Source organism: Ovis aries, chromosome 3 (genome assembly GCF_016772045.2).
Source record: "Ovis aries strain OAR_USU_Benz2616 breed Rambouillet chromosome 3, ARS-UI_Ramb_v3.0, whole genome shotgun sequence".
NCBI lineage: Eukaryota > Metazoa > Chordata > Mammalia > Artiodactyla > Bovidae > Ovis > Ovis aries.
Window position 1 is genome coordinate 80,700,579 of NC_056056.1, and position 16,838 is coordinate 80,717,416.

At 37.9% G+C, this 16,838-nt stretch overlaps 1 protein-coding gene across 4 annotated transcripts in view; it reads left to right on the top strand.

Annotated features, from left to right (window-relative positions):
- THADA (THADA armadillo repeat containing) overlaps positions 1–16,838 on the top strand; it is a 327,908-nt gene that overhangs the window by 47,065 nt on the left and 264,005 nt on the right. For all 4 annotated transcript variants that reach the window (XM_012172732.5, XM_042246242.2, XM_012172738.5 and 1 more), the window contains 3 exons: positions 2,227–2,385; positions 3,767–3,924; positions 13,260–13,369. In XM_012172732.5, the coding sequence (XP_012028122.3) occupies positions 2,227–2,385; positions 3,767–3,924; positions 13,260–13,369 (427 nt within the window). The remainder of the gene's footprint in view (positions 1–2,226; positions 2,386–3,766; positions 3,925–13,259; positions 13,370–16,838) is intronic.

Sequence of the window (16,838 nt, forward strand, 5' to 3'; positions counted from 1 at the left end):
TAGGTTGGTCATAACTTTCCTTCTATCACAATTGACCACCTGGTGATACATTGGGAGAGGATCACCTGTATCAGTGTTCCTGGATCCTCAAGCCCTGACAATGTTGATGGTGGATGTCAGCTTGCAGATGATGCTGATGGTTGAGGATCCCAGGTAGAATGGAGAGGGCCAGCGTGAGATTTCATCGTGCTATTCAGGAGGGCATGCAATTGAAAACTTGTGATTTCTTTATTTTTGATATTTTCCATATAATATTTTCAGATCATGGTTGACCAGGGATGACTGAAGCCTGGATAAGGGAGGGGATTACTGGACCCATACTACAACAGGCCAGAAGTGGTTGACTGTTAAGGATATATACTAACAAAGTGTTCTTTTGGACATGTAGAAAATCATGAAGTAGATTTGTATTTCATGTTGAAATAAAGTTGGTGAGTGCATTTTGGAACACAGATGAGAGGCTCATATTAAAAATACACAGTGTATCATAAACACACATGGAATTATATAATACTTTGCACTGATAATGAACCTAGAGTTGTGTGCTTGCATAGAAAATGTTATGTTTTGTTCGTTACTGAAAATGAGCCAGCAAGTTGGTGATGGTTTATGATGTGTGCGTGTGTGCTCAGCTGTGTCCGACTCTTTGCGACCCCATGGACTGTAGCCCGCCAGGCGCCTCTGTGCATGGGATTTCCCAGGCAAGGATACTGGAGTGGGTTGCCATTTCCTTTGTCAGGGTATCTTCCCCACCCAGGGATTGATCCCACGTCTCTTGCATCTCCAGCATTGTCAGGCACATTCTTTACCAGCTGATACACCAGTGAAGCCCCAGCTTATGATACTAATAAGATATAGTTATAGATTTATTTTGGCTGATAGACTAAATACTAAAACTTTTTGGATTCGTTTTCCTACTTAAGCAGTGCATAGGAATAAAGACCATCCAGTCTGATAGCTAATATTTGGATCAGGCAAGTACCAATATATTTTGGATGAGAAATTTGGAATGTTTGTCACCAATTATGGGTAGGGCCTTCAGAGTATGCTAAAATTCTGTTTGTTATTAAAGTTTTAAAATATCTTCAACTTAAAAACTGTCTATAGTTCACTGACTTTTCCTTAATTTTGCGTTTTCTTTTTTCCTCTGATTGTCTCCATTTTTCTTGTATCTTTCCCATGTTATCTACTGTGCATTCTGAATTTTTTGGTAAAAGTCTTCCCTGAGCGCCACAAAAATGAATGAGTAGGGCTCTTAAAATTTTATTCTAGTTATACCTCTGTTTTTTCTTAGTTTTTCTGTGGTTTGTTTTGGGGCCAGTGCCGTTTTTTTCATGGCCATCAAAATTTGTTTTGGGCAAAATTTCATGGAAGCCACAAGTGAACATAAGATGTTGGCTGAATCACTACAAGAGCAGTTTGAGTCTTTGTATTTCCTAAAATGCTTAAAATATGAGTGTATGTAATGGGTATACAGTAAATACTCATTCTTTTGATTTGTTAATTGGTTTCCTGTTACCTGTTGTTATTTTCCTTAAAAAAATCTGAGCCTGGCTAGCGCTTTACTACCTCGTCACCCATGAATTCCTTCAGCCCATGTTACTGAACCTCTATGAGGCAGTTTCTGTTCTAGGCATTAGCAGCTCAACAGTGAACAAAGTGTTGCATTTATGGAGTTTACATTCCCTAGTCCAGTGAGTGCTTACAAAATAAAAAATGAAGTTAAATATAATAGTAGGACTGTAAATCTTACTTAGAAAGCACTATGTTGCATACGCATCTCAAAGTCAGCTATGGAGTTTTTATGATATTCCTGGGCTAGAAAAGATCGTTTTTGTAGGTGATGGGGTTTCTTATCTGTTTAGAGAAAATTCATTGATGTGAACTGCTCTTCCTTCATCTGTTTGAGTGCTGTGTTTAAGATTCTTAGACAACACTAAGAAAAGCCATGTCAGATGGCAGCTTTTGTCTGTGGACAATTTCTGTTGTGTTTTTTGGTCCAGTCTTCACCCTACTTAAAATATTTGCTGTATTTTCAAAGTACATTCAAGTATCATGAAGACTTTATATAAATAATTTTTACATTATCCACCCTGTGAGTCCCTTCTTATAGTGCTAATCATTAAGAATTAAAAGTTACAAAATTTTGAGGGCAAATGACCCTCAAGGGATACCTGCATCTGATATGGAACTGGGGTTTTATGTAATCTTGTCTTTCTCCCTTAGAGTCAGCAAGCCGCTTGCACAGGATTCTGAATGAGATTCAGCCACGAGATACTAATGATTATTTCAGTCGAGCCAAAATATTGAAAGAATGTGGTAGCTTTGATTTAGAGGACTTGAGTGCCAGTGTACCGAATATTGATACTTCTGCAGAAATCAAAGGTATATGTAAAATCACTACTGGAGTCAATATTTAAGTGACAAAATGTGCAAGATGCTCTTTTCCTGTAGTAAATCAGGGGCTGCAGATGTATGCAGGACTGTGGAGAAAATAAGGTCTTTTTTGAGCTTATGATTTATTTTGGGCAATGAGTTTATAAAACTTTTACCAGAAATTGGTGTGCCCCAGTCCAGCATATAAGGTGCTTCAACAAAAAGCCTTTGAGTCCTGAAACCTCTCTTGACAGCCAGGTGATGTAGGAACAGTGATGCACAGTGAACTTGGGTTTGGGCAGCAGTCCGCTTCTCCCAGCAGTATGGTCTGATGCTGCGAGCGTCCGTATAGTCAGTCAGGCAGCCTTTTAAAGGAAACAAAGTTGTGACTTATTAAAATGTAAGCTACTCTTTTGCATCAGGACTTCAGAATTCGAATTCTTACTGTTTGTTTTCTCAGTTATTCTTTTATAATTTTCTTTAATGCTATAAAAAGTTATCAGAAGCAGTAATATCTTATTGGTTTAGAACATATTCTACATTCTCCACTAGATGGGGATATTGTCTTGTAAAAATTTCTGTTTTTTTAAAAATTATATAAATGTATGCTTGTGATCGTTTCAAATAATTCGGAGGTGAATGCGAGCTAAAAACCAATTAATTTCTTTTTTTTTTCATTTCCTTATTTCCTCTCCAATCCTGCTTCTTCCCTTCTAAGTGTATATGTTTCAGACCTATTTGATGTATTTAAGTGTATGTATTGACACATTATCCTTCGAGTTTAGCAGACTTTTAAAAGACAAAAGGGATTATGTTAAAGAGATTATTTTGTTAACTTACCTTTTAAATTTAATAGTTTGTTTTGGATTTTTTTTAATGTCAGTACAAAAATATTCTTAAAGCTAGAAAAAGAGAGTAAAGATTATAGCTAATTGACTATGGAATTTAAGTATATTTAAAAAGATAATTTGTATATTCCTTTGAAAGGAAAGTTGTATCCTGTTATTCTGCTGATGTAGCAACCACCCCCACTGAAACAAATATTAAAATATATTTATTATAGTCATATTTTACGGATGACTGAAAGGTGGAAAGAGTTGATTCCATTAATTTCCAAAAGTTAGAGTTTGGTTTTAGAATACTACTGTTTTTATTTTTCAATTTACCTTGACTATGGTTATGTTAAAGAAAATACTTAGAGGGTGATTCCGACCCATAGCACATGCCCGACAAGTGTTAGTTATTTTCGCCTGAATAAATATAGCATATGACAAATTGGTTTGTTCAAACAGATTATTCTTGGGGAAATTATGAATAAGCTCGTTCTAAGAAACCTGGGATGTGAGTAATCAAGTGTCTAGTGTTGCAATAGTTTTTTTATTTTGTTAAGGTAAAGAAGGAAAAACATGTGATGTAACTGCTCAGATGGTGCTGGTGTGTTGTTGGAGAAGCATGAAGGAAGTTGCTTTACTCTTAGGCTCGCTGTGCCAGCTTCTACCCATGCGGTCTGTGCCAGAGTCTCCTGATGGATTGTTGACGGTGGAGCAGGTAGGGTAGACGTTGATTCCGCTTGGTATAATCTCTGGTCAAAGCATATATCCCAAACTTTTATTTATAACCCAACTTAAACAAATTTTTTGGAAACATTTTTCTCGAATAAAATCTTACAGATGTCAGCTGAAGAAGGTTCACTAATGTGTAGAAATTGGACCTTGCAATACATTTCCAAACTTGGGCATTTTTAGAGATGTTTTTATTTTTCTATGTTATATAAATAATGATAGCTCTTACCTCACTTTTAACTTCAGTATTATTTGAATTTTTGTGTCTCCATTGAATACACACAAACTTCAAATTTAAATGAAATCATCTGTTTAGTAAAACTCCACAAACCTCTTAAATTTTGGAAAGAAAAAAATATACATATATAGGTTAATTATGGATCTCAGGGTTCTCTCTGCATTGATGATAAAGTTATATAGTTACTTTGGTTTTCTTGGCTGACTTTTATTTTAAGACCACAAAGTTAGTTCACCATCTGGGACTGTTCAAGGGACTTGAGTGCAGTGTTTACAAGAAATTAGCTTACCACAAGCATTTCATTTGGAAATATTTTAGATTTATTAGATTTCTGTTTTTAATTGATTCCCTCTTCCTTTCCATATGGTTTCAACAAATCCATTTCCCACCATTTTCCAGCAAAGATATATAACATGTACTTTCATTTTTAACCTTTTTCAAATAAAGATAATTTTTCCCGTAGGGTGTTACGAAATCTAAGAACAAAACAAATATTGTAGTATGCTAATACTGATTATTTCTATAATAACCATGTGACCAGTACCATGGAAATAATGCTAATATTTTTATTCTCACACTCGCTGTGGCTATAATGTGCTAGCATCTGGTTAACAGCTGGGCATGTGATGTTGCAAGGCTCTGAGATGGAGAACGGTGAAGGGGAACAGGACGCTGCCGGCTTCATCATGTTCCGTATTCTCTTCCAAATCAAATAGGCGTTAGTGTCCTAGCGTTGCTTGCAGTCCTTGCTGGTGACTGGCTAGAGTGCCAATGCCAACATCTTTGCTGAGGAATCCAGCTATGATTAATGATTACTTCACTGATGTTCACCATCTCACTAAGAAGTAAACATGGGCTAGAGCCCCTTGACTCCTCAGCTTTTCAAGGACAAGTTAAAACATCTAGTTTAGGGGTTTGTTGGCCTGTGTTTTAAAAAAAGAAAATTAAGAGAAACATTGTTTTACTTTTACTGTAACTGAGAAAGACCTGAAAGCTTCCTGTGAAAATCATTTTGACTTGGCACTTTTTGTAGGACATCCAAGTCTTATGAAGTTATGTGGGATATCCAGGTTAAAACTGGGAATTAATTTTTAAAAATTGGAAAATAATATAAAATAGCAAGATGTTTGTGACAACAACAACAACAACAAAGAGAGGCTGTTACAAACCAAAAACTCTTCTGATAACTGTTTTCTTGAATAAGAAATAGAATCCTGCTTTTCTGTGAAATACTCATTTTCATTCTGAGGTCTGGTCATTTCTCCATGTCACCATTCACATGGCGACCCCACAGATATTTAATGACTGAGTGAGTGACCAAGAGTGTGTGTGATAGCACTGTTCTGGCATTGAAACCCTGCCCTCTTTGGAAAACTTGAATCTTGATCACCTTCAATTTTACTAAAAAATATTCAGTTTTTCTAAAAATTTAAAATGCTCCTAAAAGTGTGGGAGCATTGAGACAATGAACTCTAAGGTCACCAAGAAATTGGTGTTATTTGTATTATAGAGGATTCTTGCTTTTAAACATAAAATTTTGTTCCATGAAATTCCTTTAAACATATTCCCACGTACTTAGTACTTTTAAGAGTTAAAAATATAAACAACAGAGAAGAGTGTAGTTTGCACTGGAGTGGCAGGACCAGGCCTAGAGAGTCCACCTTCCTTCCGAGGGCATGGATGCCCTAGTATCACTAGATCTTCTGGGCACATAGTGGCAAAGCTACAGATTTAAGAATCAACAGTGTAGGTGAATGTTATCGCAAGAGACCTGCAGAGACAAAGGTGACTTGCAGACAGAAAGCTCCCTGTTTGAGGTGAAAATTGGGAATTTGGATTTTTACTCCTGAGAATCATAAAAACCATGATCTGCTTTTCTCTCAGTGGATGAGGGAAGCTGTTCTATAGATCCTGAAATACTGATGTTCAGCCTGATGCTTTGCTTGTTCCCCACTCACCCTTCACTCTTGGAAAAGTAATAGGATTGCATTACAACTGGGAATTTGAGGTCTCACATGTAGATGGAGGGCTGGATTTCTTTTGGAAACTCAGCTCCGTGAGGCCCATCCTGGTTTGACAACCCTTTGACAACTTCAATCCCCCATGCATAAAGATGCTTTTAACAGGCCAGCAGGTAGTGAAACTCCAATTTGGGGATTTTTGCTGCTGTTCGAGGAGAGGAGCTGGTGCTTGTTTATAATTCTGAGTATATAATTCACAGACTCCTAGCTGGAAGGATCACAGAGATGATATTATCCAGCTCCCTTGCACAAGGGGAGACTGAAGCCTTTGGATGTTACCTCGTTTGCCCAAGATCACAAAGCTGGTTTGTGGCAACTCTGGGATAGGAACCCGATTCTTCTGCTTCCCAGCCTCTGTTCCGACACAACACAGTGCCACCTTTGTTCTGCATGGCTCATTTAATCTTTCTTTAAATTTAATTTTCCCAGCTTCCCATAGCCAACCAGATTTTTGCAAGTAGTGGGTAGTCAGGTAACTTGCCATTGAACTTTTTAGCAAATGAGCCTTCCCTCGATGACTGCTTATGAAGCAGTGTGTCCTCCACGACTTCAGCAAGAGGAAAATGTGTTCATTCAGAGGCACGTCTGACCTTCCTCCTGCGCTGTAATCGTGAAATGAAAGGTTCTTTCATAAGGTCCCTGTCCGAGAGGCAGAGATAAAACCAGCTTTGAGGGATGTAAGTTGAGACCCTCAAAGAGTGAGCAGTGCATGCAACCTTATCTTACTACTTCCTGACTGGTTTGTGTCTGGGCTTTGAGCTGGAAGCTTTGCTTGCTACATTGTTGGTTCTTTTTCCATGGGATATTGGATGCTGAGTACCCACTGATTTTCTTAAACAACTTCCTCTACCTGGGCCATCAGTTCATCTCTTTATATACTTATCCTAATATTCCTAAAAAGGAGCTTCTGGGTAGAATTTTTTTTTTTTTTAATATCTGCTTTCCCCTTGCTAGTAATTATTGCCCCAGAAATCACATGAATAAAAATAATTACCTGTTTGAACTATTAGACATGGGCAATTAAAAAAACTCCTACTTTAGATGCGGTTGTAATTTTCATATACATTTCCTCAGTGCCTTTTGTTTCTGTTTTAGTTTCTGTTAATGAACTACAAATGGGATATATGTTTATTAGTATTCATCAGTCTTTAAGAGATTGTTTCTGTATTTTCTTCTATCAAAGTTTAGTTTTTAGAAATCAATGCAAAGTATTTATTGAACTGTACTGAATGCAGGCTACATGGTTATGTTACTGGGATGTGAAGTTGAGCATGGAATCACATCATTTAGTCACCTGTATATTGACTGCCTTACTACATGAGTTGTGGCAACATTAAGAAATATAATACATGGTTCTCTGACTTCAAAGGGCTTAGAAGTGTAGTAAGAGATTCAAGACAGAATTTCATTTCAGAAGGTCAGACTGAAGGGCAACTGTTAAAGTGGGACATGGTTAAGAATTTGCCAGAAGACAAAGAATAAACGTTCTGATGGGAGGATGCCTGAATACCAGGAAACCGTCATCTTTGTTATCATTATGTAGGAGGACAATGTTTGGGCTTTGAAGAAATCCCAGGTGTTAGTAAGAAATCACAATGGTAGAGAATGTGCAGTGTAAAACGTTATCTTACTATACTACAAACTTCATGAACTATTCTGTTTAACCAAAGTGGAATTAGAAACTCCTGCTGACATCCCTAAGGTTGTAAGAGGTGGCTGTGTCTGAGAGTAAAATTGGAGGTTTGAATGAACGTGTGTGTTAGTCGCTCTGTCGCGTCTGACTCTGCGACCCCGCGGACTGTAGCCCACCAGGCTCTTTAGTTCATGTGATTCTCCAAGCAGAAATACTGGAGTGGGTAGCCATTCCCTTCTCCAGGGGATCTTCCTGGCCCAGAAATGGAAACCAGGTCTCCCCCATTGCAGGCAGATTCTTTACCATCTGAGCTGCCAGGGAAACCCTAAAAATACTAGAGTGGGTAGCCATTCCCTTCTCCAGGGGATCTTCCTGACACAGGGATCGAACTTGGGTCTCTCACATTGCAGGCAAATTCTTTACCATCTGAGCCACCAGAGAAGGTTTAGGGAAATTAATTAAGGTTTTAAGGATTAAGTCTCATTACCTCATGACACAAAATAAAAACAAAAATTGACATTTAGCAATATTGCTTGCCACTCTCTGCCAGGTACTCTGCTAAATGCTTATATGCTTAATCTCTATTTCTTAGACTACTCCTATGAAGTAGGTTCTAGTTTTATCCCCGTTTCACAGATGAGGGAACTCTGTTACATAATTAGCTTGTATTGATAAGGAAGCTGAATAGGGTTCCTAAACCCAGACTTCTTGTCTCCAGAATCCCAGATCCTGACCACTGCACATGCTCTTTGTAGAAATGTCCCACCTGTATACTTGAATCTGTTTCGGCCTTTCTAACTTATAGTGAAGGGAATTAGCTTTTATTTTTTTTACTGTATTTCTCTCTACTATGTAGATAAAGAACAAATGAAAAATGTATTTACATTTGTCCTTTGTGGAGTTCATGCTTTAGATGAACATTTATATTGCTCCTCTGTTTAGTCCGTTGTTGAATTATAGGTGCCTAGAGATGTGGCATGTCCCCTGTGGAAATTTACACCCTGTAAATCCATAAAGCATGTTAATTTGTCTATAGAAGTACGTTTTATGGGAAGTTAGAACCAGATATACTAAACGTTAAACGACAGTGTTGTTCAGTCACTAAGTTGTGTCCGACTTTTTGCTACCCCATAGACTGCAGCACATCAGGCTTCCCTGTCCTTCCCTATCTCCCAGAGTTTGCTCAAATTCAGGTCCATTGAGTCAGTGATGTCATCCAGCCATCTCATCCTCTGTCATCCCCCTCTCTTCCTGCCTTCAGTCTTTCCCAGCATCAGGGTCTTTTCCAGTGAGTTGGCTGTTTGCATCAGGTGGCCAAAGTATTGGAGCTTCAACTTCAGCCATCAGTCCTCTCAATGAATGCTCAGTGTTGATTTCCTTTAGGATTGACTGTTTTGACCTCTTTCCTCTCCAAGGGACTCTCAAGAGTCTTCTCCAGCACCACAGTTTAAAAGCATCAATTCTTCGGCACTCAGCCTTCTTTATGATCCAACTCTGACATCCATACAGGACTATTGGAAAAATCATAGCTTTGACTCTACAGACCTTTGTTGGCAAAGTAATGTCTCTCCTTTTAAACACACTGTCTAGGTTTATCATAGCTTTTCTTTGGTGACCACAACCATCCCCCAAAGAGCTAGAGACTAGAATTTAATTTGAAGACTAGAGATAAGTGGCCTTTGAAAAAATTTTATTGATACTTTAATTCCCTTTCAAAAAGTCTGACATATGTATTATTTATTAAGAAAATATTTTATAAAGACATCATCCATGAGAAAAGAAGTGTTTTGAGGCTTTCTTGGCGGCTCAGTGATAAAGAATCCTCCTGCACTGCAGGAGACACAGGTTTGACCCCAGTCTGGTAAGATCCCACATGCCGTGGAGCAGCTAAGCCTGTATGCCGTGACTATTGAGCCTGTGCTCTGAAGCCGGGGAGCCACAACTGATGAAGCCCGCGTGCCCTAGAGCCTGTACTCTGCAACAGAAGAAGCCGCCGCAGTGAGAAGCTGGTGCGCTAGCCCCCGCTGCCCGCAGCTAGAGGAGAGCCAGTGTAGTAGCGAAGATCCGGCACAGTGAAAAATGTAAATAAAAAGAAAGAAATGTTTTTGTGCATTTTAAATAGGAGGTTGGCATCAAATAGATTAAAAGACAATGAATTTTCAGAGGACTGTTTCATTGTTTTAAATAAATTAAAAAATTATTTGTCTGATTGTACTATTGTTGTAAGTTTCTACAGAGTTAAATATGTTCCCTGTACTCTGTTCATCCAAGGGAAGGCATGGCTCCTTTTCCTTGTCCAGGTACTCATGGGCCACTTGGCCAGGTTGACCGTGGGCCTCCCACTCCTTGTGTGATAGGTACATCCCTTCCTTGCAACCCTGTTTTCTTCCACTGTTTTCTAGCATGAAATCTTGAGGCCATTCAGCTAGGTCTGCTATCAATCACCTGTATAGTCTGTGTTCATTCATATAAAAAGACCCCATGAAGTATCTGGGAGGTAACAGATACTTAATAAATGTTTGTTCATTCATTCTAATATCCCAGCTCTTTCTTATATTAGTTATCTTTTTCCATATTGATTCACCCAAGTATAACCTGTTTAAGGTCTAGCCATTAATCTTCAGTTCAGTTCAGTTGCTCAGTTGTGTCCAACTCTTGGCGACCCCATGGACTGCAGCACACCAGCCTTCCCTGCCTATCAACAACTCCTGGAGCCTGCTCAAACTCATGTCCATCGATGCCATCCAACCATCTTATCCTCTTTCGTCCCCTTCTCCTGCTTTCAGTCTTTCCCAGCATCAGGGTCTTTTCCAGTGGGTCAGTTCTTCACATCAAGCCATTAATCTTACTGTAATAATTTATTTCAATGTAAAAGGAACTTTCATTTCTTAGTGCAGTTAAGCTCCTGATAGGTGCCATCCAGCATATTGGTTTTCTCTGAACTTAAAGCCATCTCAGGACAGACGTCTTGTTTTGTTCTTTGTCTACCGAACACTGAGCTACTAAGCATTTGACAGAGTGCTAAAGAAGTACTTGCTATCTGATTAATAGAAATATACTCTCTTTAAAGGGAAAAATTCATATTAAGCCTTGATATTACCTAGGTAGGAGTGTTGGGAAATTAAGTGCAAATTGAAATAAGAAAAACTGTCTACTTCTCATGTATGTCTTTAGAATCTCATACAGTTTTCTGAGGCCAGGGGTACCTAGGGTTGAGAAGAGAGACCATCTACTTGTCTCATTCACTTTGAGGTCTTTGATTTTATTATATGCTCTTTGGTTTAGGCCCCTTTAAAGGGAATTAAGGTAAAGGAAGCAAGGAACATCTGATCTTTCTTTGAGAACTAGATTGTAAATCCACAGAGAAGCACTTTACTGGGAACATTCGTTTTCCTGAAGTATGTTTTAATATCTGTAATATTAAAAAATTCAGGATATAGAGAGACCCCGTCTCTATGACTTCCTGTCTTTATTTTTTGTGCCTTAAAACACCTTCTTAGAAATCTTCTTTAGTTTTTCGAGTAATGGAAATGATGGTCATAACCAGTTAAGTAACTGATGTTTCTTTCGGTCCGGTTTTGTAAGGTTATTGAGCTACAGGTCTGTCTTGGGGGTTAAATGCAGATTTAGTGCTTGATAATTCTGTTCAAAATATACTCTGAAATTATATATTGAAGGTAAAAGGATAAGGCTTACCCTGACAGCTAGTGAAAGTCACTCAGTCGTGTCCGACTCTTTGCGACCCCATGGACTATACAGTCCATGGAATTCTTCAGGCCAGAATACTGGAGTGGGTAGCCTTTCCCTTCTCCAGGTGACAACTAGTAGTATGTAGCTTATCAAAAATATTAAAAATTAGGGGTATCATCAGATCTTCACCTGAAAACTTTAGCTGAAGAGCATAACATGCCACTCTTTGATGATACTGAAGTGTTTTAAACTTAAATAGATTTAAAACTTCTGTTGTAGCCTGCTTCTTTGGTTCTTTCTTGACCTCATGTCTGATTCTTATATCTCTAAATGTATCACCCATCTTTCTATAATTGTATATTTTTTGAGTTTAGAATATGTCTTTACCTTTTCTCTGTTTGGAAGCCTGTATGGAGCTCACGTTGAACTGAATGGGTTTATAAGTTAAGGGCCTATGCTGAGCTTTTAGATTTATTAACTCACTTTAATACACAATCTATGAGGCAAGTGCTATTATTATCATTCCCAGTTTATAGATGAGGAGACTGAGGCAGTTGCCCATGGTCACATGTTTAACTGCTCTTTCTACTGTTTATCATCTCTAATGTGTGCAGAACACCAGTCACTGTACTAGGGTAAAAGTTGTTTCTGGATAAACATGTGTGAGCTATTTGGGTAAGCTTACTTTTTCACCATTCTGTGACCTGCTAGGAAGACCTGGATCAAGAGGTACTGAGGTTGTATACAGAATCTTGATTTTCTAAAGCTGATCAGCTACCAGATCTTATGGTATAAAAGTACAATCAACCCACTCATTAACAGTTCATGCTGTACAGAATCTCATCAGCAACTAATTGTCAGTCATGTCTTCTTTAAAATATATTATCATATTTGTTAATTGTTTAAACTTGCATGGAGAAAGGCATCATGTAGGAAAGTGATTGGGTCGCATACTGGAAAGCTCCATGCTTCTGACTTGGAGTGAAGCCTGTCAATTTTCAGGGGGCCCTTTGCCCTAAATCTTGCATGGCCATTAACGTGTGTGTGTGTGTGTGTGTGTGTGTGTGTGTATAAAAAGTTAATTTTTGGAAAATATTGTTTAGTAGGTTGGAATTTTAGTTTGGGAAGATGAAAAATTCTGTAGATAGATGGTGGTTGTGCAACAAAGTGAATATACTGAACGCCACTGAACTGTAGACCTAAGAATGGTTAAAATGGTAAAATTTATGTATATTTTAGTCATAATAGAAAAAAATTTTTTGAAGAGGGAAAAAAATAGGTAATTATTTCACCTAGGCCTAGGTGAGTGAAGGTTGTCACTTTTTGTGATTTGCTGTTGGTATTGAATGATATGAGCTAACAGAGAAAACAGCAAGGTCTATGAAGCTGGCATAGGGAGGCAGGTCTAGCGTAGCTGTTAAACCTTGGTCAACTCTAGAGCCAAACTGCCTAGGTTTATGCACTGTTTCTACTATCTACTTGCTGTGTGACCTTGAATAAGTTACTTGGTCTTTCTGGGCCTCATTTTTCCTCTTGTAAAGTGGAGATAATAATAGTGCTTCTTTCATGGCTTTCTTGTGAGAATCAATTGTGATAATGTCAAAATGCTTAAAATATTAACTGTTGTATAGTAGGTGCTAAACAGACATCTAGACCTGAGTTCTGAGTGGTTACTGACATAAATACACCTGTCAATGTAAACCTAAGTTGAATATTTATTTTTTGATTTTGTTTTGAAGGTAAAAGAAATAGGAGATTACTTTAAACAACACCTTTTACAGTCCAGGCACAGAGGAGCATTTGAACTGGCTTACACTGGCTTTGTGAAACTCACTGAAATCCTAAACAGGTAAAACAAAGCAAATATCCCTTTGTGTACATTTTAAAAAGACTGCATGTACAAGCTATGTGCTTGAAGTAGAATTTAGCTATGTCTTTTGATGTTTAAAAGAGTAAGACTTAGTTGGCTTCAAAACTCTTGGAAGAAATTGTTTTCTTAGGTTTCACCATATGATTTACTGCAGATGATGGAGTGAAATGTCCAAACCGAGTTGCTCTCTCATTGAAAGGTGATTTGACGAAAACTCAAAGATCTTACTAAAAATAGCTTTGAAGTTTAACATTTATTTTCATTGAATGAAATCACTGTTTTGTCTGTTTGAAAATTACTTGGCTTGTGGAATAAAATAAGCCCTCCAGTTTTTTGGATTTGTGTGCATTACAGACAGAGAAACACTTAAAGATTTTGCGTTTTTATTCGTAATTTTATCTTGTAGAAAAATGTAAAAGAACAGTAAATAGACCAAAAAATATAAAAGATTCTCCCACTTACTTGAAAAAATACTCAGGTAGATTTCATATATTTAGCCAAATGTATTTTTTTTTTTTTTTTTTTTTTTACATTATAGGTGCTGGCTGATAATTTCATTCATTCATATAATAGATTTCCTCCAAAGAGCTTGTGAGGAAACCTTAAATTACTTAATGACTAAGTGTTCATGGCAAGTGTTCTCTAAATAAAGGTAGTATTTTCCAAGAAAACATTTCCATTGCCTGGAAACTTTTTGAAATGAAGCAGAGTTCTGCCAGCCTTGTAGCCTCAGCAAACATTTTATTTTGGGCCGTTAAGACATCTACTCCTTGAATATTTTTGAAACACTTTTTCACACTCCTGGTAAAAACATTTATAAAACATTTCAACAGTTATGAGCTGCACAGAATATCTTTAAATGATACATTTTTAAATGTCCCTGATATTAAACTGCTGATCTTGAAAATATTTTGTTATCTTTGCAACTCTTTCTTTCCGGGGTAGAGATGACAAGAATATTTTTTTCTCACAGCACAATCCACTTCACTCCCTTCAAATCAATTAGCAAATGTATGTATTGAACACTAGCTGTGTGTTTAGTCCTATGCTTGATTTGGAGGTTAAAATACTTCTTTATGAGACAAGCTTCTTGCTCTCAAAGAGCTTATGGTTTAGTTGGGGAAATAAGCAGGGATGAAATTAAAAATATTTAACAAATGGTATGTCATGGGCACTGACTGTTCAGAACAGACAGTGGCTGTAAGCACCCAGCATTGCTGTCTGTTTGGATGTGTATTAGCTGAATACGAGCTTGGAAAGTGAGACCAAGACACTTGAACAAGATGATCCAATATAATTATGTCCAAATTTGGGCGAAATTTGCAAATTCTGTAGGAATAGCAGAGAGAAAGCAACAGGGATAGGCTCATAGGGCTTAATGGAGAAGGTAGAATTTGTGCTAACACATGAGTAAGGTTTAAGTAGATAGGAGGAGAAAGGAGGAGACTTTATAAGTAAATACTGAAAGGCTATAATCAGCCTGGCAGATTGTTAGGTAAGTGAGCCAGCCTGATTGTTGCGGTGGTGGTAGAGTTATTAGGCAATAACATCCAGTTGAATAGAAAAAGCCTTATTATGTATGGATGCCTAGAAAGCAGAGTCGCTATAGTAGGGATGGAAAGAGGCACTGAACATTTTTTAAATCTGAAACAGATCTCAGGAGGCATGTAGAATAGAGAAATAGAAATAATCTATGACACAAGGTCTTAGTTCTGCTGGCAGTGAGATTGTATAAAACTGAATCTCCTTAGTCTCTGGTCTCTTTATCTGTAAAGTAAAGAAGAGAATATTTGCCCTATTGACAGAGCTCTCTGGTCTTTCTTATATGGATCAAGTAAAATAGATATTTATGAAGATCCTTTTGCATTGTAAAGTTTTCTACAAGTGTAAAACATTATGAGACTGATGTTGGTTATGGTGTTGTTACATCAAAGTAGTTTTACAGTTGGAAGTGTTAGGTTAGATAGATTGTAATGACAGATAGTAGTGAGGAGAGGCTGGCATCAGCTATTAATAATCTAGAGCAGAGGTGATGCAAGCTTTGATGATGGCTCTAGGAATGGAGGGAAAGAAGTGACATCTCAATTAATGTTTAGCCCCATGTAGTAACAACTCGACACAAGACATTTTGAATGCTTAGAAGGGAAGCCGTGGACATCTCTTATTTTATGATTCGATGTGTCAAGAATTAGGGCAGTGCATACGTGAGTGATTCTTCTCCTTGGGGTATTTACTGAATTCAGTTGGTGGTATTCAGCTGACATATGAACTGGTCGGGAGGGTCCAAGACAGATTTATTCACATTACGGCACCTTGGTGGGATAACTAGAAGATAAGGCCTTGTTTGGACTGCATGTGGCCTTTCAGCATGGCAGTCGTAGGGTAGCTGAAATTCTTATATAGCAGCTGGCTTCCTCTAGAGAGAGGTTTCCAAGAGAACCAGGAAGAAACTTCATGGTCCTTTCTGGCTTGGCCTTGGAAGTCTCATAGCATTACTTCAATTACATTGTTTTGGTGCTAAGTGAGTCTTAAAGCCAGCTGGATTCAAGGGGAGGGGCATTAGAATTAAACTTTACCATTTGATGGTAAAGTGGCAAGATCATATTGTAGAGATACATTTGGATGGGAGATACAGTGGTGGCCATCTTTGAAGAATGCAATCTGCCACGTGAAGCAAACGAATGTGTGTAATGAAGGTCCCCAGGGAGTCCATGCCTGTTCCTGTGGTTTAATTCCTAGCGACCAGAAAAGTGGAATTGATGTTAACAAAGGCGAGGGGACTGAAAGAGGGGATTCGTTTGATAAAGATGACCAAGTTTGCTTTGTATGTGTTGAGTGTGAGATGATGGTGGCATATCCTGGTGAAAATATTTAAGTCATAACTGGGAGATGGATTAGTTTGGGTGATATTACAGAATCGGAGATATCTTCTGAGCTCTCTTCATAAATATCATAGTATGATTGCAGTCTTAAGGGAAAACTTAAAAGGAGAAAAGAACAGAAGACCAGGGACAGAGGCTTTTCAACAACTGTATTGTGTAGCTGAAAGCACAATTGAAGGCATTCCAAATAAATGGAGTAGGAAGACAAGGCAAGGCCCAGTGCCTACTATTGCAGCCACCCCTAATCTGCATTAAAGAGCTCCTCATGGCTGTCACTATTGGCTTTTAACCAACCTGTTATGAGTTCCCAACTGTTGCTTCCAAACTAAGTGGTTCTTGATCCCTTTGGAGACATCTCAGATCTGCTGAACAGAATGTTTTACAGAGAACATCTTTGCAGTATGTGTGGCTTCCTTTTGTTTGGTTTTTATTTTTAAAAGAAAAATGTGTTTCTTTTGGATCCTTTTGAAAGCTTTTAAGTTATGAAAAAGTTATTTAGGCATACAGAGTTTTTAAAGTTTGCAGAAAGAAATCTGGACTTTCATGAAAATCCACTGAAATGGAGG